Genomic DNA, 25,550 nt, shown 5'->3' on the forward strand with positions numbered 1-25,550 from the left:
AAACAGCCATAAACAGTTTGTTTCATCATAAAATATAGTTAGCATGCCGTGTACATGTAAAGTTAAAATATTAAATATTTACAGTTATGCATAATAAATATACATTGATGGCATCTAAAACTCTTAAAGCAAACTGTATCAATCCGCGCTGTCGTGGAAACACTTTTAACATCTGTACATTATCTGTCTATCTATGATAAAGACTGATATCTAAATGTATTGATCCAATTGTTTCTTAACATGATAGACTCAACCTATCTCAGGTAATACACGCATGGGTTATATATTTTGCCAAAAACTTTTACTACGATCTTTATTTATGAACGTTATTGCACACAGCTGTACAATGATGTACCAATATCTACCAGTTTAACGTTAGCAGACAAAACACATCGTTTAAAGCTGAACATGCGTGTTAATTAGGATATCATTAATATTTACAGAAACAAATACAGATATACTGTATGATAAAATCAACATCTTCCAGTGATTACAAGCATATTACAGGTGAAAGAAAACTTGTATCAATGCAAGCAAAAAATGAATAATGATAAAAATAAAAAAATGGAATTTAATAAAAATATAAAGTGTTNCAGATATACTGTATGATAAAATCAACATCTTCCAGTGATTACAAGCATATTACAGGTGAAAGAAAACTTGTATCAATGCAAGCAAAAAATGAATAATGATAAAAATAAAAAAATGGAATTTAATAAAAATATAAAGTGTTAAACTAGAACTAATTATAATGTAGATAATATACTTGAAATACGCAAATCTCATTGACTAATGACTGCGAGCCCAATAGAACACTTTTTCTCATTCTCCAGCTTATATTATATACTATTCAAGGGACAGAACGGAATAAAGAAATATATATCAAACATTCCATTACAGGTCCAGACTTTTAAAATGGGACAAACATGACGTTGCGTCAAACGAATTGAGAAAATATAAAGACGGAAGATTTTGATGTGATGTAATTGGAAACTAAAAATGTGATTTATCCGCATTATCGGAAGAAAAGGGTTCATTTTTATTCGGATTTTAGCTTATTTGGGAATTTTTCGGGTAGAATATCCTTTGTTTTACTCCTGTGCATGAACGCATCGTTTCACTTCCTCCCACATATCTGTTATTACAGGAATAATCCGTAGTGAATGGGCACACCGGTAACTACTAAAAAAAGTGTCAGTACATGGCTAGCAGTAGCAAGTGTTCTGTTGTACAAGTCTTACTTTATGAACACACATCTGTAGCCTCTACCCCGATTCCAACACATTTCTCAGTTACTGTATCAGTCTACTGATTAGATTATAATCATCCTCAGTTAGTTGATGTAAACTTCAGTGGCCTCCAGGTAATCTTTGAGAATCGCATAGCAGAACTGATACTGGTCCTGTGAATGAACAACACCGTTAAAGTTATCTCATCGTACATTATCACGGATCTCATGAAATTCTTAAATACAGAGGTCTTTACATTTTAGTTCTATTAGTATACATATCTGAATATGGAAGTTGGTCTGTCGCTTGAAAAATCCCTGTAGCGTACCTATGCTTGCTCTAGAACCAACACAATATGGAAAGCATAACATCATCTTCCATATCCATAAGGGAAGATATACATGATTGAACGGAATGTTTGAAATTATCATATTGGAACTATACAGATATAAATAACATATCCCACGATTCGTGCTACTAGTACGCAAATTACAAATACAAACTGTTCAATCTGTTTGCTTCCAGAATTAGAACAGCTACTGGTAATTTGATACAAATGTTCCTCTTTTTTTACTTTGTTCAGTTTTTGTACAGCCAAATGCAAGATAGTCAGATAGAAAAAAACTCTAGCACTATTAATCAATTGATCGATTGATTTTAAACTATTCACAATTTTATTTTAACGATACTACTTAGCGTCACATTGGCATATGCTTAAAGATAGTGTCACAGCCAAATCACGTAACACCAATAGCGTTTACGATACTAAAGGCTGGTTCATATAGTGAATATACAATGCCAATGTAAACCACATGACTTAACGTTAGCGGCTAATGTTAGTTAAATGTCTTAACATGAATATATCAGACGTATCACGTTTGGTATAATATAACAATGCGGAATTTTACATTATTTTTCTTCGTTTCCAGCCAATTTGACTATGTTCAAGATAACAAGATGTGTTTGAGAAAGTGGTAATGGTGGCAGGCTCATTTTGAAATGTTATCGGAAAATGCAAATAAGTTTTTTTCTTTCTGAAACATTGACTTACAAACGAGCTTAGAAACTCTGGTCGTCTGACGAGAAGCTGTCGTGCGGCCTGAAATACATCAACCTCCTCGTCCATCTTTAGCTGGTCCCGAGTGTTTGCCATGAGGCAAAATAGCCCACACTGTGTTGTTCCATCTCTGTCAGATGCCAAAGTTATTGATTACTAAATGAATATATAATACAGAACTACCAATTACAGATCAAACAACCAGAGACAAAGTAGTTCATAGTGTCTCTTTCAATTGCTATCAGACAGGTATCGCTTTGAGAATGAACTAGTATTTCAGAAGACTCTAGTAAACCAACAAACTACATCAGAAAAGTTATCGCTTTGAAAATGAACTATCATTTCAGAATACTCTAGTAAACAAACAATCTACATCAGTAAAGTTATCGCTTTGAGAATGAACTAGCATTACAGAATTATTAAGGAAGTAAGTGCGTGAATTCATGCAATATTATTCTATAATTATTCAAATTTCGGGGAGACTGATGTGGTTAAATATGAAATGATGTAATTGAAAAAACTCATCGTTGGAACAAAATAAGGTTTTGATACATTTCAAACATATTACATCCAAAATGACATATAAATCATTTATATCACGACAGCCTTGAAACCTATATATTTATAACTCACCCGCACGTCACTATAACAGGTTTATTGTCATTAGACCGACGCCTGCTTTCCACCTGCTCAAGAAGATGAAGGATGGATTGTTTCGACGGAGGAACCTCCATTGTCCATTCCTTCATTTGGAAAAGTCTTGCACTATGTGCAGTTTTTTCATTCTGTAATGTTTATATCGTGACTTTACAAAATTATGTTAATTTAAATTGCACAAACTTACTGTTATAATTGAAATAGGCAAAACTTGCAATTCATCATGAGAATGTTTACAATTGATATTCAAATAAACAAAATAAAATAATAAATTAACAACTTTAGAAATGCATCCAGACATCCTTTTCTTATTTTGACCAAAGCATACTCTACTACAACGGAAGAGCTTTCATTATTATTTGCATAAAACAAAAGTTTACCTTCCGATTTACTAATACATCAATCACATCCACGCCATTGACCTCCGTCGATGTCCCATTTTGTTTTACGTTGAAGTCATTGATGCTAACATCTTCTTCGTCGGCAGGGATCCACTGTGCAGGCTGCCAAATGATGAATGAACTCAATGAATAACAATTTATGTTCATTGTTAAATGAATCTTATATATTACATGCAGATATGGAAAAAAATGTCGCACACCAATGCTTAACATGCAGTGCACCTGCTAAACGAGTGATACAAATAGGACATGCTACATTAATCATTACTATTTCTCATTTTTATAACTATTCGTCCCACATAAAATCCGTTTCGAATAGTTTCCTCTACAAACAAAACCTCATGTGAAGTATATTATTGACAAAACATAATTTTGGAAACAAAATAATACAAAAGATGAAACAAGGGAATAAACAACACTGTTGGTAGTGCATCAGCCAATGACTGGAAGACCGTAGGTTCGAACCCCGCAGGCAGCAGAGTGTAGTGATGCCCTTCACAGAAGCCCGTTACGCTAACTGTATACTAACACAGAATGGATTGTAGTTGAGTTTGGATAGGGGTAAACAGGTTTGAAATGATGTATTCGGAATAAAATTCACCAGTTTGATATGAATAAAAAAAAAAAAGTTTGTTTTGAACACAAACAGGATATTTTTTTTAAATTCCTGTTTGTGTTCAAAACAAGCCTTTATGATATGATGTAATATTCAAGTGGTATGGCGCTATATAGAAATACTGATCCAAAACGAAACGAACACTCATTGCATTTTGAGTAAGACATCACTGACATATTCTTCTTACGACAATTATTTGGAATTCTATGTTTAAGTAAGGCGAGTCATTTCTCTGGAAATATAATATAATAAATATATACGAGTTTAGTTACTTAAATTTCTTCTTATTTCTGATTTGATTTATACGTAATATACAAGGTTTAAGCTTGCCTGTCTGGGGTCTCCTAGTATGACGACAGTATCAGATTTGTAGTCCATCACTAGGGTCCAAAAGTCTGCTCTTGTGTCCGTCAGGGGAAACTGAGTGACTATGTATCCTTGCTGGCCAGTGTAGGACTGAAACAGTGTAATGCATTTCGTTAACATTCTAGTTCTCTTGCAACTGGATGAAAGGTGTAAGTTTGNAGAAGACTCTAGTAAACAAACAATCTACATCAGTAAAGTTATCGCTTTGAGAATGAACTAGCATTACAGAATTATTAAGGAAGTAAGTGCGTGAATTCATGCAATATTATTCTATAATTATTCAAATTTCGGGGAGACTGATGTGGTTAAATATGAAATGATGTAATTGAAAAAACTCATCGTTGGAACAAAATAAGGTTTTGATACATTTCAAACATATTACATCCAAAATGACATATAAATCATTTATATCACGACAGCCTTGAAACCTATATATTTATAACTCACCCGCACGTCACTATAACAGGTTTATTGTCATTAGACCGACGCCTGCTTTCCACCTGCTCAAGAAGATGAAGGATGGATTGTTTCGACGGAGGAACCTCCATTGTCCATTCCTTCATTTGGAAAAGTCTTGCACTATGTGCAGTTTTTTCATTCTGTAATGTTTATATCGTGACTTTACAAAATTATGTTAATTTAAATTGCACAAACTTACTGTTATAATTGAAATAGGCAAAACTTGCAATTCATCATGAGAATGTTTACAATTGATATTCAAATAAACAAAATAAAATAATAAATTAACAACTTTAGAAATGCATCCAGACATCCTTTTCTTATTTTGACCAAAGCATACTCTACTACAACGGAAGAGCTTTCATTATTATTTGCATAAAACAAAAGTTTACCTTCCGATTTACTAATACATCAATCACATCCACGCCATTGACCTCCGTCGATGTCCCATTTTGTTTCACGTTGAAGTCATTGATGCTAACATCTTCTTCGTCGGCAGGTATCCACTGTGCAAGCTGCCAAATGATGAATGAACTCAATGAATAAAAAAATATGTTCATTGTTAAATGAATCCTATATATTACATGCAGATATGGAAAAAATTGTCGCACACCAACGCTTAACATGCAGTGCACCTGCTAAACGAGTGATACAAATAGGACATGCTACATTAATCATTACTATTTCTCATTTTTATAACTATTCGTCCCACATAAAATCCGTTTCGAATAGTTTCCTCTACAAACAAAACCTCATGTGAAGTATATTATTGACAAAACATAATTTTGGAAACAAAATAATACAAAAGATGAAACAAGGGAATAAACAACACTGTTGGTAGTGCATCAGCCAATGACTGGAAGACCGTAGGTTCGAACCCCGCAGGCAGCAGAGTGTAGTGATGCCCTTCACAGAAGCCCGTTACGCTAACTGTATACTAACACAGAATGGATTGTAGTTGAGTTTGGATAGGGGTAAACAGGTTTGAAATGATGTATTCGGAATAAAATTCACCAGTTTGATATGAATAAAAAAAAAAAAGTTTGTTTTGAACACAAACAGGATATTTTTTTTAAATTCCTGTTTGTGTTCAAAACAAGCCTTTATGATATGATGTAATATTCAAGTGGTATGGCGCTATATAGAAATACTGATCCAAAACGAAACGAACACTCATTGCATTTTGAGTAAGACATCACTGACATATTCTTCTTACGACAATTATTTGGAATTCTATGTTTAAGTAAGGCGAGTCATTTCTCTGGAAATATAATATAATAAATATATACGAGTTTAGTTACTTAAATTTCTTCTTATTTCTGATTTGATTTATACGTAATATACAAGGTTTAAGCTTGCCTGTCTGGGGTCTCCTAGTATGACGACAGTATCAGATTTGTAGTCCATCACTAGGGTCCAAAAGTCTGCTCTTGTGTCCGTCAGGGGAAACTGAGTGACTATGTATCCTTGCTGGCCAGTGTAGGACTGAAACAGTGTAATGCATTTCGTTAACATTCTAGTTCTCTTGCAACTGGATGAAAGGTGTAAGTTTGGTCTAGTAAATTTTGATTTGACAAGCACAAATGAAAATATGTTTGTTAGGAGATATGTTATATTCATTCTTCGGTGTTCTTTACTGATGTTTGATGTAAACAAATAATTCTTCAATATCGATTCCATTTACATTATATGTTATGAATTTGTGATTTTTTTTATATACAGAGTGACTTACCTGTGTTTTGACAGCATTGATATAATCATTGCTATTTGAAGCGTACGACTTCAGGCAGGCTCTAAATCTGTCCACTGTAAGTAAAATCGTTCATAACATGAACTCACTTATCATTGCTTCATCATCAGAATTCAAACTAAAAATTATTAAGCATAATATCATGCATTGCAAACACTAAAAGGTAATGAAAAGTAATAACATGTTTTTTTAATTTTCCGAAATAGAGAACAATCACTGTCTCGCGTGTACATTAGGATTTCTATTTAGATTGTATTTTCAGAAACAACATTAAAATTGTTCTTATTACAATGCGCCTCCATATTCTAATTCAATTGTTTTAAGTAATAACCGTGTTCATGAACTTAAGTGTTTTACATGAACACAAACCGGTTTAACTACTAGCAGCGGGAAATGCTGAATTTTGCAATTGTGAGTGATAACGTTGAATAGGGTATGCAGTAAGAAATCCAACTGTAAGCTACACACCTGCCAATATTCGCATTGCTCTGTTTTTTGTTCTGTTTTCGGGAAGTAAAGAAGCTTGAAAGTCCTTTTCTACTTTGTAATCAGGCTTTTGGTCCCACATCAACTGAAAATTAACATCGATTTTTAAGAAATTATCATTACAAGTGTGTTCACGCGACTTATGCAACAAGGATATAAGAAAATGTCGTGAAAATGTAATAAAAGAAGGTAGTTTTTGAATTTCAAGTTACACATTTCATCATAACATGCCTTTTTCACATGATGCCTCGTTTTCATTTCACCATGATGTAGTAATTTCGCGACGTGACATATATCAGTCATCTTGTACCAGTATATAGTGGGTGCATGTGAACATATTTAGATATTAAAAAAATATGCGTATACATTCATTTAGTAAACCTAATTACTTCAATACCATCACACACAACTTACTTAAATAAACTTGCCATAAGGGGGATCTTTTGGAAGAGCGTTGCGCGTGCATGGCTTTATTGAGCTAAAATACGCGTGCATGTATTATTGCCAATAAAATAAATTGTCATTTACCAACAATGAATGATGTTATATCGCCGAGGATGTACAATGTCATGTAATTATCAAACGTTGCATTTGGCTTATCAATATCAATTGTATCTATTAAGTTTGCTGTCATGTCAGTTTAAATTGATCGACTTAAATATACTTTGAACTCATCACTCAGCTGGGTCTGGTTTTGAGCTGCGTGTCTGGTGGTAGAGAGAGTATGGTACTTGGCAGCGAACATCGATTTCGGTATAAGTGAATCTTGAAGATCAAAAGCCTCCGCAAGCATTTCATGAAGAGCCACATATTGATCCTGTAATAGAATGTCATTGTAGTGATACGTTTTCAAATGCCTTAAATGATAGTTGTGCAAACATCTTAAATATTTTAAACACACAAGGCGACTGTTAAACACCTATTTTTACTTGGTTAATTGTTTGTTAAATTCTTTAATCTTCATTTTTGAACAATTAAATTCATCATACACTAACTCTTTCGTATATTTTTTCAATTATCTAAGAGTTGTGAAGTTTTTTTTAAGCATTGCATTATCGGTTTAACCACTCGTTAAAGCAATGGAAAACTGAGCTTTTTGAAATGTTAATAAATACAGCACCATAGACGTGCTGATCTTTCTATTATATCGGTTAAATGTTAGCTGCCTATTCACCATGAATCTAAAGAGGACTCGAAAAACGGATACAATTATGCAAAGGGATCTGGCACAAGGATAATTCAGCCTTGATAGGATATGATAAACAAGGGATGGCTCACCGCTGTTTGAACCATGTTCATTCTGTCTTTGCCCATCGTATGTATGAAATGCCGGATGTCGATGCGGTTATGTTTTTTACCGAACTCCAACAGGGCGTCAAGAGCGATGAATATTCCTGTTCTTCCAGCACCAGCACTGTGAAAAAAAACACGTTGCGTGATAATATGCATTTTGTTTTCATTAACATCTGACATATTCTTTCAATGCATGCTGAGTGGGTAAATATATACATTATATTGAAATAGAATGGAATATATACATATATATATGTATATCTTTACCGATGGTCACTGTTTTTTCACCTTATGTTAAAATTTCAATATTCAACATAATTATATACGTAATGAATCAATAAATAATTCTCCCCTCTTGACTTTAACGACATTTTGGTAAGATACAACAAAGACAGTGCAAAAGTTATACTAAAAATTTAGACTAAATATGTTGCAAAATTCCTAGAAACCTACAAAAAATAAGGTCATATTTTGGCGGCAAGATTATAATAATTAGTCAAACGAAATTTTGAGTTTCTTTCGATAGGGACGTTATTATGTGGTTTCGTCATCGGATTACGACGTAATGACACTTGAGCTCACTGTGTGCACATACGTGGAATACACTATATCTATTGAACTTTCTGTATGCCAAAAGCATATCTTGCCTAATTTGAGACAAGAACAAATTTTCTGTAAAAAAATGAATAAATGAAATATCAATTCTATTAAAGTGATAGATACGTCCCCGCTCTACAGGTCTGTTGCGATAACTAAACATAGTGTAAATGGGTATCATGATACTACAATATGTGTCCAAAAATCTTTCTGATGCTGATATAAGTGACATGCATGACTTTTCCCCCTCTGTTATCATTTTACCTGCAGTGAATAACCATCTGTCCAGGAAGAACAGTTTTGTGAAGCTTCACGCGACGATGAAACAGAACAAGATCTAACGTGTTTGGGGTATCATGATCCGTCCAGATTGTAAAATGAAACTGCTGAATCTCTCGCTTTATCTTTGTCTGGTTGAAAAGAGCATTTTATATTTTTGGCATTAATATAGTTACACTTTGAAATATATAGGACAAGCTTGTCTATTTTTCTTTTGGGAAAAATAATGTCAGGCTGGAATTAATCTTATAAAGCAAGATATAATTAGAATATTACTGGTAATCTCAATAAAAACTAGATGCTTCGTTACAGACATTATATTTGATATACTTTAATTATTCTCATAAAAAGACAGCACATAATTATTTACAGAAAGTAGTATTTAAAAATGGAAGCTTACAACATGCAAAGGTAGATTAACTGCATGACGTTTCATTGTAAGCCAGGTTTAAATTCATATCAATATGTTAAACTACCTTTCGATCGACAACAGTGATGTTCCTGACAACATGGGAGGCATAAACGTGTTCCCCGTTTTGCGAAATATCAAATGTCTTGGTTAACATTGGATCTCCTTCGTCAGGCCAGTATTTGGCACATTTGACCTGAAATGATCATATTATGATTATATAAAGTTGATTGGTTTGAATCTACCTTTTATAAAAGAATTCCGTAATTTCAAAATTCCCTACATTTTATCATAAAACGTTCTAGTCATCATTCAGAGTTTATTCGCGATGACTAAAAAGCAGTTTCAGGTTTTGATACGCTGCAAAGTCTCACCCTCATAGGTTGTTTGCCTTACAAGAGCTATGCAACTGTTTGGAAAGGAAATAAACCCTCTTTAAAATCAGATGTTTAAAAAAGATGAAAGTGGTGTGTAATATTGTTATGATAAACGAATATATTGCATAGATTTGTTCAATGAAATGTTACATTTACGAGAGCCATGGTGGTATAGATTTACTTTGATTAAAAAAAACAATCATACCACTTTCTACTTTCTAAATAATGAATAATGCTAAATATTCGTAAAATCCTATCTCAAGATATAATTACCTTTCGATTTTCTACCAAATTTTCAAGCATCACTATCTTTCCAGAGTTCAGAAACCAGACCATTCTCCAAAAGTCATCAGTGGTATTTGGGAGTGGTCCTTTAATCAAAATAGTTATGATATTTGATACGATTAATGTCAAAGAAAAAAACCAAATTATATTTAGAAAAAAATATGCTAGCAGACGTCGAATTAACCGGGTGTAACAAAAAACGCATATCAAATATATTTTCTACGCCATGTAATTTTTCACCCCCCAATAAGTACATAGAAATAATCTGAGCTGAGATAAATGCATTTTTGAAATAAGAGAATATAAGATATTAAGATAATTTAACCTTTACTTTACCTTGGGTTGCAACATAGAACTTCTTTGCTTCAACATTCTGAAAAAGTAATATTTTCTAGCTGAATCAAATCGAAACACATTTTGGAAGTTTTACCAAATGCGATCAACGCGATTGCAGATTTTTAGAATAACAAATTATTCACGTTTGAGCAAGCGTTGACAACACTAAACGTATCGAAGATAAATGAGAAATTCGGTATCATGTTCGCGGTAACCACAGAGAAAACAACTGTACAGCTAACAATCTGTATGTTTTGCCTATTTCGATGACGCTGATACTCACATCGATGTAGTCGGCATTAATGTAGTCCGAACCATTTTCTCCGGGGAGTGTGTCAAGGATTACCCTTGAATGGTCATCTGAATATGGAGAACAAAGTTATTCTTTTAAAGCTTTATCTTAATATGTAGCTTCATTTACCTACACTTTATTTCCAATAAATTGCCAATTGCATGTTAAAGACCAAAATAGCTAAAGCTTCTGCTATGTAGGCCGAGATGTAAAGCTCCGCAAATAAAACAAATACATTTCGAATTTTGATAAGAAGTTCTACATAAAAAAAAATCCCTTTGTAATTCAAGATATAAAGGCAGTTTCATTTTTCTACTTACATGGATGTATAGACTTGTATCTATTTTTAGACTTATTCTTTTCTGAATTCGTATGAGGATGAGTTGCTCCGAGAGGGAATGTCTAAAAAACAATAAGTTGATATTGCATGGAAAAGACTATTTTTTGTATACATTAATATATAATCCTTTTTTGACAATAGAAATTGTTTATGTATTGCATTTTTTAAACTATCGTCGGAAATGTACATAACGCTCGCTTGACAGAGGGTTAAGCAATCAAATAAGTTTACCTGTAACAGTTGTAATCAAAAAAGTGTTATTGTGTATGAGGACAAAGTCCATACATACTTCAGAAACCATCAAGATTATTTTGGGGTTAAACGGTTTATACCAAACCCAAAATGTGCACTATTATGCACATTTATGCAAGGCACACACAGTTGTTTTGGTATGTGCCTGTTTTCCCCTGGAACATCCTGGTTTTTCCTTGAAGTTTGCTTGAAAAAACATACACATCACTTCTTTTAAGTGCATATTCAACTACTTCATATTTAAATCTGATAAGAAATATTAATAATTTAGAACAAACACAACATTGCACTGTATATGCATCGTCAAGCAACTTCAATCAATCAAGATTTGGAATTACAAATACCGCACAAAACATTGCGGTATATAAGTCATTACTCTAAGGTAATATATATGTTTCACATTTTACGACATTACATGAAACGTTTATCGTTGGGAGAGGATAATTCAACTACAGTTAATTAGTATTTAGTGTTTCTCTTAAGAGCACTTATATCAAAGTTTACCAATTTCTAAAAAGATTTAGCCTTGAATTACTTAATTCCGCTGATATACCGTCAAGACAGTATCAAATAAATTGCAGTATTGCTGCAGCAGAAAAGATAAACACCATCGTTCTAGAACTAAACACACTATTTTTCCCCTTTTACATATCATATAAATATGAATTGTTGTATCAATTTGGAGGAAATATAACAAATTCAATCAACTGACAAATGTAAAAGGATATTACCATCATGCCTCATTGTGTACTTGTGTATGAAGGCAACGGTCACTTTATAAGTGACAGGCTAAGCTTAGATAGCTAATTTTATGAACTATTAATATTGAACATCAAGATAGATATTTACTTTAAATTCGGATACAAACTGCTTTGCATCGTCTGCCATTTTCTGAGCGATCATCGTTTTCAGCTGACGGACTGGATAGCCCATTGATCCTTCGTTATAGTATACATTTTCGTGATCATTTGACGTGTCCTGTATGTCTACATTTTCAATTTCGAGATAGATATGTTCTTCAGTTTCGTCTGAAATAGAATCCAGTTTTTAGTATAACACACATATCAGTCAAGTACTGTATCAAAGTCGGATACGTATATTTAAATACTCGAGTGGATATCATAAATGCGCTATTGATGTAATCATAAGTGCGTAATGTACATATACACTCACTTTAAATATATTTTCTCGGTTTTTACAAAAAAGACTACTTCGACAGGTTGTATCCTAAATAAGACTTGCATTATGATATTTGATGCGAGTATATATTAACTCACAAATTCACAATTATGACAATAGTATTTACATATGCTTGACGCATAAAATACTCATGTAAATAAGGGAAAAAAACATTTTTCAGTTATTTTCGGCATAAATATCATCGCAAGTTATAGCTATTGCGCTATAGGATACAATATTTTCCTAAATGAATACTGTAGTAAGAGTAACCCGGTTACTTACCTGAATTATTTTTTGAGTTGCCTCTAGGGATTGGCTTTTCGTATTTCACGGATGGTGCTGTTGTCATTTCCCTCAGTGTGGTCGATCTTCTAATTAAAGTAATGATTAAAGTAAAAAAAAAACATGCCGCATTGAAAACAACGTTTAGATGGCTCAAAACAATGATATTTTTCTTATTTGTTTTATCATTTTTTTTTTTTATAGAAATCCGTGTTTTTTAAACATGCAGGTTTATATCGAAACAATCAAACATTGAAGCCGAACTTCCTAAATGCATTTGAATATGCGATTTTGCACTTTTAATATGTATATATGTATATATATATAATGATGAATATATATGTTTGTACACATGGGCCAAAGAAGTAATATCAAATTTCCGTATGACACTGCATCTTTACAAGCGTATGTTTACAGTGTACGGATAACATTACTTTAAATTGGTAGACGGGCAAGAAAGTAAGTCAGACAGTGTAAACAATCTGAGGTTGTCAAATGTTAGGAGCAATTCGCTACTTTATCGAGTCACTTATCACTTACATGACATAAATTCATATCAAAATATAATCAGGCATAATAAATGGACACATCAAGAAACAGACGTTTCGTCCACTTAATCCGACAGCGTCTGTCAGTATTATACACTGACAGGTAACAGCAAGATAATGAACATTGCCGTAATGACCATCGATACACACATGTATATATAGCGGACGTCGCTATAGCAAACTATTATGTGACGTCATAGTTTATGAAGTCATAGTGTCATCTCCTTGATGAGATGAAAGCTCCATAGGCGTGATGTTAAGATTTGTTTCTTTGTATATTACTTTAATATATATATGTCGTATTAAACATTTCCCTCCCGTGTTACACACTGTAGTACTATACAAACTTCTTTATGTTGAGTAGAAACTAAGCATTGAATTTATTAATATAGTTGGTGTAAGTCTTTCATTCTGTCAAGTACACTCGATTGGTGCCCAACCTTGTGACTACATACACTAATATGACCAGGACCTTGTTAACAACATACGCTCTAGATACAGTCGAACATTGTAACAGTTTTTTGTGAATGGTTGAGTGAATAATTGATGTTGCCCATTTAATATGTACACGTATTCAGATATTAACAGAAAATAATAAATACTGTTTACAATGGTGTATTGATGACGTATTATATTGGTCAAATTGGTGTTACTCTTCCGTTTAATCACATTTACATAATTGGTTCCCATTTACCTTTTGAAAATCACGATAAAAACAAAAAGGACGACAGCAATCCCGACTCCAGCTCCGGCGGATGCGCCTACAATGATGGCTTCAACCCCTGACTGTTTGTCCGCTATAGTAAACAAAAACGGTTTAGTGGAGACAATGGTGTGTTGACAATATTGATAAAACTGTAATCGTCATCGTAGTTATTATTTCGCTTCCTGTCTACAATGTTTACATATAAATGTAACGGTATCAATATACTTATAGATAGGACATTCATATTGATCAAAGCTACTATCAACATCTGGCAACGACAGAAAACATCAAATGTATCTTGTATAAGACATTAACAAGCTGATTAATTTTAATTGCTTAAATAAGATATGGAAACAGTTTGACCAAAATTAGAAACTGTTAACGGTTATAATTTATTCACATACCCAATGACGTAAATCATCGATTTGTATTTATTTTGTTCACAGATGTTTACCAAATTTACAATAAAGCTGGCGACATGACGTATTTATATATAATCAAATTACGTCATATCAAGCATGGAAGCCGGCTTGTAACTCGACAGTTTCCTAGTGACATTCATAATTTTAAAAAGGCCGCGAAAATTAAGAATAAAATGTATTGTTAAATCATCCTTAGGACTTATGAGGTTGGAGCAAACCATGAAAACAAAGAGTCCGGTTTTACTTCAATTCGTTACCTCCAGGTTGAATTTCCCTAACTTTCATATCTAAATTTCATACAGTCCCTTGATATTGTTTTCACGTTCAACTAACACATGGTAACAAAATGGTATGTCAAGCATATGGGGAGCACAAGAGTACCTATGATTTTTTCATTTATCGGTGACTGGATGCGCGACATATCACGTTAACATAATATGCTTCAATTGAAAAAAAAGGTTAAACATCGAAGCATTTTGTAACCTGAGTTAGTTAATTCCAACCAGTACAGCCGAACGGTCACGTAGCAGTTTGTAACCTGAGTTAGTTAATTCCAACCAGTACAGCCGAACGGTCACGTAGCAGTTTGTAACCTGAGTTAGTTAATTCCAACCAGTACAGCCGAACGGTCACGTAGCAGTTTGTAACCTGAGTTAGTTAATTCCAACCAGTACAGCCGAACGGTCACGTAGCAGTTTGTAACCTGAGTTAGTTAATTCCAACCAGTACAGCCGAACAGTCACGTAGCAGTTTGTAACCCGAGTTAGTTAATTCCAACCAGTATAGCCGAACAGTCACGTAGCAGATGGTTTTATGGATCAATACGTAGGTGATTGGATTAAAATTTCGTATTCTAGAAAACGATTGTATCTATTTTGAACCTGGAAAGAACACTGAACACAATTTTGAATGTTGGTCGCCTCTCACATTAGTCGCTTCATAAGGTAAACATGCAGGGCTTATATAAGGTCATTGATATGAATCGTCTTATAGGTTTACTTTAACATGAGAAGACAATTAAATTGACCCCAGAAACTTGTGAATGCATGATTTTCCAAAGTGTATTGCATATGCCATATCTGTCATCGTATACATTGTTCAAATATATCAACACCGGAAAGATTGAAAGGGGGCATTTAAAAAAAATACAAGTCATAAACCAGGTATTCCGGAAGGGTAAGATCTTTTCGCTTTATCAACGACCGTCGCAATGTAATTCTAGGTCAAATCTGCTTTTTGAAGCAGTAGTCACGAAAATAGCATAACGCAACAACAAGATAAGTATAATAAAAAGATAAACGTCCATATACAGAAATGTAACAGCATTATGTTTCATTTTAGCGAATAGAATATACAACGTTTCCGCATCATTGATCTTTCATTGAATCATGTTCATGCATTTCATCGCATCATATCGTTTGTGTCGACGATTAGTTTGTTTAAATTTGCGATCATATAATCAGTTAATATCTAATAAATCATCATTAATCATAACAAGAGGCCCATGGGCCTTAACGGTCACCCGAGTTATGTAAAAACTGATGTAATCAATGTTGCCAAATGAAAAAGAAATTATTTTGTAACAAAGGTAACTTGAACTACATGTAATGCAAAAGTAGTGTGAAAGATCTGGGTAGTATATGTTCTATGTACAAATAGTGGTTCTGTCAGTCAGCTGAATTATGGTAAAGCACCTAGAATTTGATTCTACCATATCTGGAAATTGAGAAGAAGATTTTTGAAATTTCAGTCAATTCAACCCCTCGGGGTCAGTCAGGGCTGATATGTACATACCATCAAACTGCTATCCAATACTGATAATGCTAACCAAGTTTGAATTAATTCTGATGGAAATTAAACAAATGCTAGTCCAAAATGTGATTTCCCTATATAAACGATAGTAAAGTGTTTCCCCTGCCCAAGGGGGAAACGTGATACCCCATGGTCATGAAATTCACAATATTGGTACAGCACCTTAAGACCCTTCCACCTATGAAGAGTATTTGCTTCTACCATACCTAGGTTTTTAGAAAAAGATTTTTGAAATTTCAGTCAATTCAACCCTTTCTGGCCCCACGCATCAGCCCCTGGGGGTCAGTCAGGGCTGGTATGTGCATACCATCAAACTGCTTTCCAATACTGATAATGCTAACCAAGTTTGAATTAATTCTGATGAAAATTAAACAAATGTTAAAATTGGTCCAAAATGTGATTTCCCTATATAAACTATAGTAAAGTTTATCCCCCCCCCAGGGGGAAACGTGAGACCCAGGGTCATGAAATTCACAATTTTGGTAAAGCACCTTAAGACCCTTCCATCTATGAAGAGTATTTGATTCTACCATATCTTGGTCTTGAGAAGACGATTTTTGTTATTTCAGTCAATTCAACCCTTTCTGACCCTACCCATCAGTCCCTGAGGGTCAGTCAGGGCTGATATGTGCATACAATTAAACTGCTATCTAATACTGATAATGCTAACCAAGTTTGAATTAATTCCGATAGAAATGAAACAAATGCTGGTCCAAAATGTGATTTCCCTATATAAACTACATGTATAGTAAAGTTTATCCCCTCCCCAGGGGGAAACGTGAGACCCAGGGTCATGAAATTCACAATTTTGGTTAAGCACCTTAAGACCCTTCCATCTATGAAAAGTATTTGATTCTACCATATCTTGGTCTTGAGAAGAAGATTATTGAAATTTCAGTCAATTCAACCCTTTTTGGCCCAATCCATCAGCCCCTGGAGGTCAGTAAGGGCTGATATGTGCATACCATCAAACTGCTATCAAATACTGATAATGCTAACCAAGTTTGAATTAATTCCGAACGAAATGAAACAAATGTTGGTCAAAAATGTGATTTCCCTATATAAACTATAGTAAAGTGTATCCCCTCCCCAGGGGAAAACGTGAGACCCGGGGTCATGAAATTCACAATTTTGGTAAAGCACATTATGACCCTTCCATCTATGAAGAGTATTTGATTCTACCATATCTTGGTCTTGAGAAGACGATTTTTGTTATTTCAGTCAATTCAACCCTTTTTGGCCCCACCTATCAGTCCCTGGGGGTCAGTCAGGGCTGATATGTGCATACAATTAAACTGCTATCCAATACTGATAATGCTAACCAAGTTTGAACTAATTCCGATGGAAATGAAACAAATGCTGGTCCAAAATGTGATTTCCCTATATAAACTACATGTATGGTAAAGTTTATCCCCTCCCCAGGGGGAAACGTGAGACCCCAGGGTCATAAAATTCACAATTTTGGTAAAGCACCTTAAGACCCTTCAATCTATGAAAAGTATTTGATTCTACCATATCTTGGTCTTGAGAAGAAGATTATTGAAATTTCAGTCAATTCAACCCTTTCTGGCCCCACCCATTAGCCCCTGGAGGTCAGTTAGTGGGGCTGATTTGTGCATATCATTAAACTGCTATTTAAATACTGATAATGCTAACCAAGTTTGAATTAATTCTGATGGAAATTAAACAAATGCTAGTCCAAAATGTGATTTCCCTATATAAACGATAGTAAAGTGTATCCCCTCCCCAGGGGGAAACGTGAGTTCCCAGGGTCATGAAATTCACAATATTGGTAAAGCACCTTAAGACCCTTCCATCTATGAAGAGTATTTGATTCTACCATACCTAGGTCTTGAGAAAACGATTTTTGAAATTTCAGTCAATTCAACCCTTTTTGGCCCCACCAATCAGCCCCTGGCGGTCAGTCAGTCCTAAAAATATTCATCACTCTAAATCCTGTTTTGTAAGTTTGTCTCTCACCGTCGACAATTTTCACGGCAGTCAGTTTAAAGGGAGCCAACTCTTCAATACCAAAAACTGCGACATGAAAATTGGGAAAGCGGGACTGCTACTTGAAAATGATTAATTTTCACGCTGACATATCTAAACAAATAGCAGACAATAAAATGTTTGAAAACAACGGTAGCCAGTTTTTGTAATCTATGTTTAGGTATGACATGTCCTATTGAAAGTCATTCATGACAGCACATATTTTATTTCTGCGACGTCAACGCAATGTTACCTTCCATGTGAATTCTGCCAAACCCGTTGACAGAGAAAGCATATCCTATGAGACGGGCGAAAATAAGGTTAAGCTACAACTAAAGACAAATAAGTTAATGTTGACGAAATCATTTCGCAATAGTCTCAGGACTTTTGGTCCACCTTATAAAGATAAGTAATGAGGAACGAACAATTGTAAAACAGATTCTGTCCTATTCTCGCAAACACATTGAAATGTCCAAAATCATGTTTGATCATTGAGTATTCGTATTTATTAGCAAAAAAAACAATTTGTCAGCATTATTTATCTGGTGTTAATTTTACACTTGTAACCACGAAAGTGGACTAAAGTAAAGCTACAGGCAAGCTATTGGTATATATGATCTAAGTGGTTAAAAAGTACCACTGTGACCTTATTGTTATTTATAAGAACTTGTTCAGAATATAAAGTTTACGACGGATGGACGATGCGCATCGGCATAATCTCATTAGGACCTTTGGGACCAGGTGAGCTTATAACGAAGACAACTTTTTAGACGTACAAAAAAAACACCAAAGGCCCTTCAGTACCTTTATTTTACAAGAAAGTGTTAAAAAAAATATAAATGTGTGACCTTCTTGAACATATTGTTCATTAAAAACGATAGGTTATTGGTTCAAAACTATTTAACAGATAATTAGTTTCTAGACGCTTATCTAAAAGCATTTATTATACCTTTCTTCTTTTTTACACTGTATAAAAGTATGAAATAGAATTGATATTCAAAATAACCTCTTTCAAAAATTTTTTTTACCAGGTAAATAGTCATTAGAGCTATTTACCCGGAATGAACATTCATATTTTTGCAGAATATTTGGCTTCGTTCATTCTGATCGGACATTGCGTTTGTCATGTTCATTCTGAACATCTCTACTTCCATCGCAAACGATACGATAAAGTCCATAAGCGTTTCCGAGACCCAGACGAAGCAGACGTTCTTCGTTTGCAAAACGGGTGATGAGTGAGTGCAAAAGCGAAACCAACAGTGGGTATCCGGCGATGCCGGTCGGGATACTTTTGTTGTTGGTATATCAAAACTGTATAATAGCTGTTTTACTTCGTGACAGAATGTTAAATTTGTCTGGGAAGGTCAATGTTTTTATTAATTTTGTTATGTATATACCTTACATACCAGTACAATGGCCTAGTGTCTTCTCACATACGCCACTTTCACAGGTATCTGAACAATCATATATGCATCGAATGCCCCAGAAGCCATCTTGACATGCTGTATAAAAAGAAGGAATATAAGCTTATTTTTATGGCAACATCCATCTTTTACTTAATCCATAAAAATCATTTTTAAGATATTTAGATTTTCAACAATAGTTAGCTTGAAAAAAGAGAGATAATACATGTTTATTTGTCATGTAGAGATGAAATAAATATCAAATATATGCAATTATATAAATTTACAACTTGACAGATTTCTAAATTTTCGGCTTATATCTTACTTCAAACACACACCCTCTTTGTGTTAATATTGGACAGTTTCAATATCTGTTCAGAATGTGCAATCCACCACGAAGGCTATTGATACAATAAAGGACAGTGGTGTCCTTTAGCATACATGTACGTTGCATGCTTTTGTACAAGTGCATGCACTACAGGTGTGAAATATGCCCGAGTAGAATTTAGTCTCATTAGAATAATGTCTTCCAACAGTGAAGGTGCGTTCCCAACACAGTCCATGTGCAGTATATTTTGTTTGGTCAAGGTATTTGTATGTATTAATTTTAAGACATACAGAACCCCAAAAAGAGGTAACAATATGTTTTTGCAAAGAAAACTGCCCACATCTTTTTATAGATGTGTGATCGTCCTGAACATATTTTTTTATTAAACAGCTTCATTAAAGAAGACAAATATATTTGTTGGTTTTACTTAAATAGTAATCGGTTTCTAGATTCATCTCTGTTGATCTTAAAGCAAATAGTCTTTTTTCTTTTGATTTTGTAAGGTCCGAATTTAAATTTTGTCTGAAAATTATATAAACATTAACGTAATATTATTTTTTTCAACTCAATAAACTTTATAATGTTTACCAATGAATTGCTTTTATAAGGCTGTTTTACGAGTAATGAACTATACAAATCAGAACAATCGCCTGCTGTCTTGTCACATACGCTACTTCCACAGGAAGTCGAACAGTTATTTCTGCATTGATGTCCGTATAAGCCTTCTTGACATGCTATATAAAATCAAGAACGGAATATTTGTTTGCATTAAAAAAAATCAAAATCTCACTTTATCAAATATTATCCTATTTAAAGCAATATCACGTTTCAACAATTGTTTACATGGATTCATGAATGAACAAAGTTATATTAGCCATGATACTGCTTTAAACACTACCTATACACAGATCAAACCAGAATAAGATATAGACAATTATTTATAATTATAACAGACAGATAAAGAAACATATTTTAATCTGTTTAACTGCACAGGTCTCAAAACATTTTCTGTATATTTTTTATGAAAACTAGTTAATCAACATAGTGATAAAAAGTGACACCAATGTTAATATAAATTGATGGTAAGGTGATTTTTGTTTCTAACTTCAACATATTTATACAAATTGATTGTTTACAATGGCAATTCTTCGAGCTGATATTATACACACCTTTACAATCACCATTTGCCTTCTCACAAACGTTACTGCTACAGGTAGACGAGCATGTGTTTTCGCATTGAAAACCGTAGAAACCATCTGGACATGCTAAATTAAATCAGGAATAAAGGTACACTTTTCATTACAACATCATATATTCATATCTCAATGTTCAAACCGAACCATGTTCTATTAAAAAAGATAATATTGAATGTTGAACAATAGTTGGCATGGAATCATGAATGCATTAATTGTAACTTGCAATATGCGAGTTTGGTTTTTGTCAGTGTACTGATTAATATTCATAACGAGGTGTTGTTAAACCAGCGCCAGAATCAAAAGGTATACATTGATATAATAATTTGTAACTTAACAGAAATATAGGGTATTTCCTAATCTATTTCATTTCACTATTTGCAAATGTTTTTTTCGGTATAATTTTTTATCAACACTCCTGTAGTGATAGTGATGAGTGTCACGTTTTCCACCCCATCGCCGTATTTCTGGCCGATATGTTGTGGGGAAGACTTTATGGGAGAAATAGGGAAACAGAGCGGGTTACATACATTCAGGTTAGCTCCTGTCCAGTGTCTTGGAAATTGAAAGAAGTTGACAAACACTTGAAAACAAATACTGAGTTCATTTAATATTGAAGAATGGATAATATTATTTACAATACAGTAGAATCTGATGACCAGTACCGCAGAGTAAACACTATTGACGGTATTTTGGGAGAAAAGTAATTTATCCTTAGATCGAGTTGCTTCCCTTGGATCGTGAATTACCATCAGCTTCACTATAAGTTTTCCCTTTTTGGGTCATATCGTCTGCTTTTGGGAGTATCCCATCATGCATCACGCCCATTATGGTTGCGAAGGAGTATCTCAAATACCCAAAACATCGGCAATAATAATTATTGCACTAGAGTGAAATGGCTACCCAACGCTTTGGTGGTATAGACGACATTTCTGACGTGTGTGGTTTGTAGAGCGTAAGTCAGGGAGCGTCTGAACTGATCGACGTCAGTCAGAGGAATGATGAGTCTCTTTTTCGTTGGTTGGTTGGTTGGTTGGTTTGTTGAATTGGTTGACGGGTTTATCGCCTACATCACTCCACCCATGCGGGTTCCGTCTCACTGACGGCGGTCGGTGTTCTGTCATCCTCGATATCCAGGGGTTACGCTTACTTTCGCTCTTTACACCCCTGGAATATGTCATGGCAAAACTGAAGGCACGAAGATAGCTGTTTGATTGGTCTCAGATTAAAATAACTGACCAATCGCTAGGCTGATACCTGTCCTTTGAAGATTACAAAGGAGAGACGCCCGACTTCAAAGCCTGTCAATTTTAACCGTTACGTGACCGCGAGATTCTTTTGATGCACATCAAAGGATCGAACTAGTGTTCTTGTCTTATCAACAATGTGGCGCACATAGAGCCTTCAATTTTGCTTTGACATATTACAAGGGTGTAAGAGAGCAAACGTGAGTACCCCTGAATATCAGGAATGGTGTTCTGTCGGCGTGAGTTTTGGGAGACGACTCCTTGGTCCGAATGGTTGGTAAATGTGTTTGGTTTGTCGCCCATATCGTATCAAGATGTCTTGTATGGCACGGAAGTAAGAGGAGGGCGTTTCTACCATATCCAGGCTTTCCTGTGATTTTTGTTTTGTTCTATATTTTGGAAGTTCGTCTTATCATCTTAATAAATTAATCTTATCTAACCTATCCCTATCCTCTGTGCCGGCGTTAACACACCTACTCTTACGACAACACACAGAGGGGTCTTTTACGTGCAGGTTGGACCTTCTCACACGGGACACCGTTTATAGTCCCTTCCGCCGGACTGTATGTTAGCGGTTAGTGGTAAGTAACATGCAAGTGCTGATTAACCTTGTTTTTGGTGTCCATTCATGAAACCGAATCCTGTTCTTTGCACACTATGGAAACTTTCCTTCATTACAAATGTTCTCGTTCTTATAAAACTTATCCTTGGCTTTCGTCTGTAACTGTTCTCTATTCCGACATTTAATAAATATTTTGTAAGTAAAAGTATTAATGAGTGTGTGTGTGTGTGTGTGTGTGTGTGTGTGTGTGTGTGTGTGTGTGTGTGTGTGTGTGACCAGGGGGGTCGGGGGATGTTGGGTTAGGCGTTGGATATTTATACAGGATTGGGTTGGAGCATGCGGGGTGGTATTGATAAGGGTTCATGGAAGGGGATATAATTGTTAAGGTGGTTGAGGGGGTTACGCAATGTTGAGTGGGTAATACATGTGCCGGGTTGATTGGCTGAGTGACGAAACTATTGCTGCACAAAAAAGTGCAGGAAGTGGTACTGTACTATTTGACACCAGGTTCTAATGACGTCACACAATTTTAAATAGGATACTCAATGCAATATTCTACCATGTTCTACTATTTTCTGGAAAAAATTACTTTCAGAAATCTTATCAATTGTTTTGGTATAGTAATATCTTAGTAAATGTACTAAAAACCGCCACGTAATCTACCGTCGCTTCAAAACAATTTTATTGCAATTGCACAAGGCTGTTCCAAATTAAGTTTTCTATAACCTTGTTCAGTACCTATTACTTGACCTCGGTAATACATACATATATATATATATTCATTATAGCAGAGATGTTTGTCTATGAATGACAAATTGATGTCTTCTTTATTCATCGTGGTCAACTGAACAGACATTTAACCTGATTGTCAGAACAAAATAGAAATGCATTATTGATAAACCAGTATGTAATCGTGAACTTACCATTACAGTTTCCGTAAGTATCACATGGGCCAGCACAAGATTCTGGACAAGGCCGGCATGATGTTTCCGATGGTCTGGTATATGTGTTGTCCCCGCAGTCTTTAATGGAATAAAACCAAAAAAGTATATATTTCTTACAACTGATATCATACATGTGTTATTTATGAAGTCATAATTATTGGATAACCCTACTGTATTTTTTGAGAGTTAAGGCGTAGAGATCGTGATTATACTCTAGAAAATTGAGTTTTACTGGAAACACGGAGTATAGTAGGGTTACTCTCATTCTTATTCCTATCAGCTAAAATTAACAAAAGAACCGACGATTTTAAGATGTTTTTGTGCGTTTCTGTAAATCCTAGGTCTCTGCCGTTGATTTGTGACGTCAGGAATATTCAAAGTTTCATGACGGGTCAGTCGGGGTCATTTACGTCATTAACAATCATAATTCGGGCATCACTTGTTACATCTCAAACGAATTAGAAAAGCATTTCCGTTGATGAAGCTGGTGAAGAAGGACGTACACACGTCTCAGACATATAAAGGATGCCCTTAGATTGTATAATTATATGTGTATACATTTCGACTTGCAATCGTGAACGATTTATTCGAATAGCTCAGTTGGGCATAATAAACGTTAAGTATAGATTATCATCGTATATGGTTTTTATACCGTAGTTATCTACATCATTATATGTAAATTATTTTCGAATATCAGGTAGATAAGAAAATTAGAACAACTTTAAAATGACTGTAAATGCCTTGTCGAACATACATAGACAATTTCCTGAGCTTGGATGACACACACTGCCTGGACAGTTCGAGGAACAGGTTTCGTCACAATTTCTATTTCCGTATTTCCCAGCTTCACATCCTGTAAAACCATGAACAGTACGTTATAACCCGGTAACGACAGCGTTAATCTGTGTAAACACTTGATATTTAAACCAAAGGTTAAAGTGTATTACGGAAAATATGTCCGTAAATAGATAAACATTTCACGTGAGACGGTCTTGGTTAAAACTTGTTCTAATTTCCCAGATCTCATTTCAGTCTAGACATTAAAAGACTACACATATTTTAAATAGATACATTGTTTTAATGTTGTAATTAGACAGGCGAAATGACGAGTATTCAGCCTGATAGATGCTATACAATGTAATACACATTTCTAATTAAATTATCTTACCTTTGCTACAATGATATACATTTTCTTTTTCAAAATATATATATTTAAAAGATAATTCAATCAGATGTTCGCGAAAACTCCTACTATCTAATTGATTAAAAACTGGTCTTTATGCATAAATACACGGTATAATGAATATCATATTATAATACCATACGTTAGGGTTTGGAATGGACAGCAGTCATTGGCGGACAGAGTGATAATTCGTTGAAGGATATTGTGATTTTGCAATACATTTAATTTGCTGACTGCAGAGTGAAGTAGAGACAGACTAATTCGTGGTATA

General features: G+C 34.4%; 2 protein-coding genes across 4 annotated transcripts in view; both read right to left on the reverse strand.

Moving 5' to 3' along the window:
* Positions 1-604: 604 nt before the first annotated feature.
* On the reverse strand, positions 605-4,413 carry LOC110440624 (receptor-type tyrosine-protein phosphatase alpha-like). The gene is made up of 5 exons (XM_021483797.1): positions 4,291-4,413; positions 3,324-3,446; positions 2,920-3,071; positions 2,281-2,416; positions 605-1,402 (listed from the first exon to the last, which is right to left on the reverse strand). Exons 1-5 carry the CDS (start codon positions 4,336-4,338, stop codon positions 1,334-1,336), a joined length of 528 nt encoding a protein of 175 aa, XP_021339472.1. The 5' UTR covers positions 4,339-4,413; the 3' UTR covers positions 605-1,333.
* A 957-nt stretch (positions 4,414-5,370) lies between these two features.
* Positions 5,371-25,550, reverse strand: part of LOC110440618 (receptor-type tyrosine-protein phosphatase mu-like) — a 34,629-nt gene continuing 14,449 nt past the window's right edge. Inside the window, exons 4-21 of one of the 3 annotated variants that reach the window (XM_021483777.1) lie at positions 24,851-24,949; positions 24,076-24,174; positions 21,320-21,415; positions 19,826-19,921; positions 14,185-14,287; positions 12,943-13,028; positions 12,331-12,509; positions 11,210-11,291; positions 10,881-10,957; positions 10,598-10,634; positions 10,250-10,347; positions 9,667-9,795; positions 9,176-9,321; positions 8,300-8,435; positions 7,686-7,838; positions 7,004-7,106; positions 6,518-6,591; positions 5,371-6,270 (exon numbers count right to left, since the gene is read on the reverse strand). In XM_021483777.1, the coding sequence (XP_021339452.1) occupies positions 6,115-6,270; positions 6,518-6,591; positions 7,004-7,106; positions 7,686-7,838; positions 8,300-8,435; positions 9,176-9,321; positions 9,667-9,795; positions 10,250-10,347; positions 10,598-10,634; positions 10,881-10,957; positions 11,210-11,291; positions 12,331-12,509; positions 12,943-13,028; positions 14,185-14,287; positions 19,826-19,921; positions 21,320-21,415; positions 24,076-24,174; positions 24,851-24,949 (1,949 nt within the window). In that variant the 3' untranslated portion in view covers positions 5,371-6,114. Of the gene's footprint in view, positions 6,271-6,517; positions 6,592-7,003; positions 7,107-7,685; positions 7,839-8,299; positions 8,436-9,175; positions 9,322-9,666; positions 9,796-10,249; positions 10,348-10,597; positions 10,635-10,880; positions 10,958-11,209; positions 11,292-12,330; positions 12,514-12,942; positions 13,032-14,184; positions 14,288-19,825; positions 19,922-21,319; positions 21,416-24,075; positions 24,175-24,850; positions 24,950-25,550 lie in introns of all 3 variants that reach the window. The other 2 variants (XM_021483778.1, XM_021483776.1) reach the window with 2 other exon arrangements.

Source organism: Mizuhopecten yessoensis, unplaced genomic scaffold (genome assembly GCF_002113885.1).
Source record: "Mizuhopecten yessoensis strain PY_sf001 unplaced genomic scaffold, ASM211388v2 scaffold11185, whole genome shotgun sequence".
Taxonomy (NCBI): Eukaryota; Metazoa; Mollusca; class Bivalvia; order Pectinida; family Pectinidae; genus Mizuhopecten; species Mizuhopecten yessoensis.

Coding starts and splice junctions, on each gene's coding strand:
- LOC110440624 (XM_021483797.1), bottom strand. CDS start 4,338: ATGGACTACAAATCTGATACTGTCGTCATACTAGGAGACCCCAGACAG. Junction 3,447..4,290: donor TACTAGGAGACCCCAGACAG/GCAAGCTTAAAC, acceptor ATCATTTGGCAG/CCTGCACAGTGGATCCCTGC. Junction 3,072..3,323: donor ATGTATTAGTAAATCGGAAG/GTAAACTTTTGT, acceptor TAAACATTACAG/AATGAAAAAACTGCACATAG.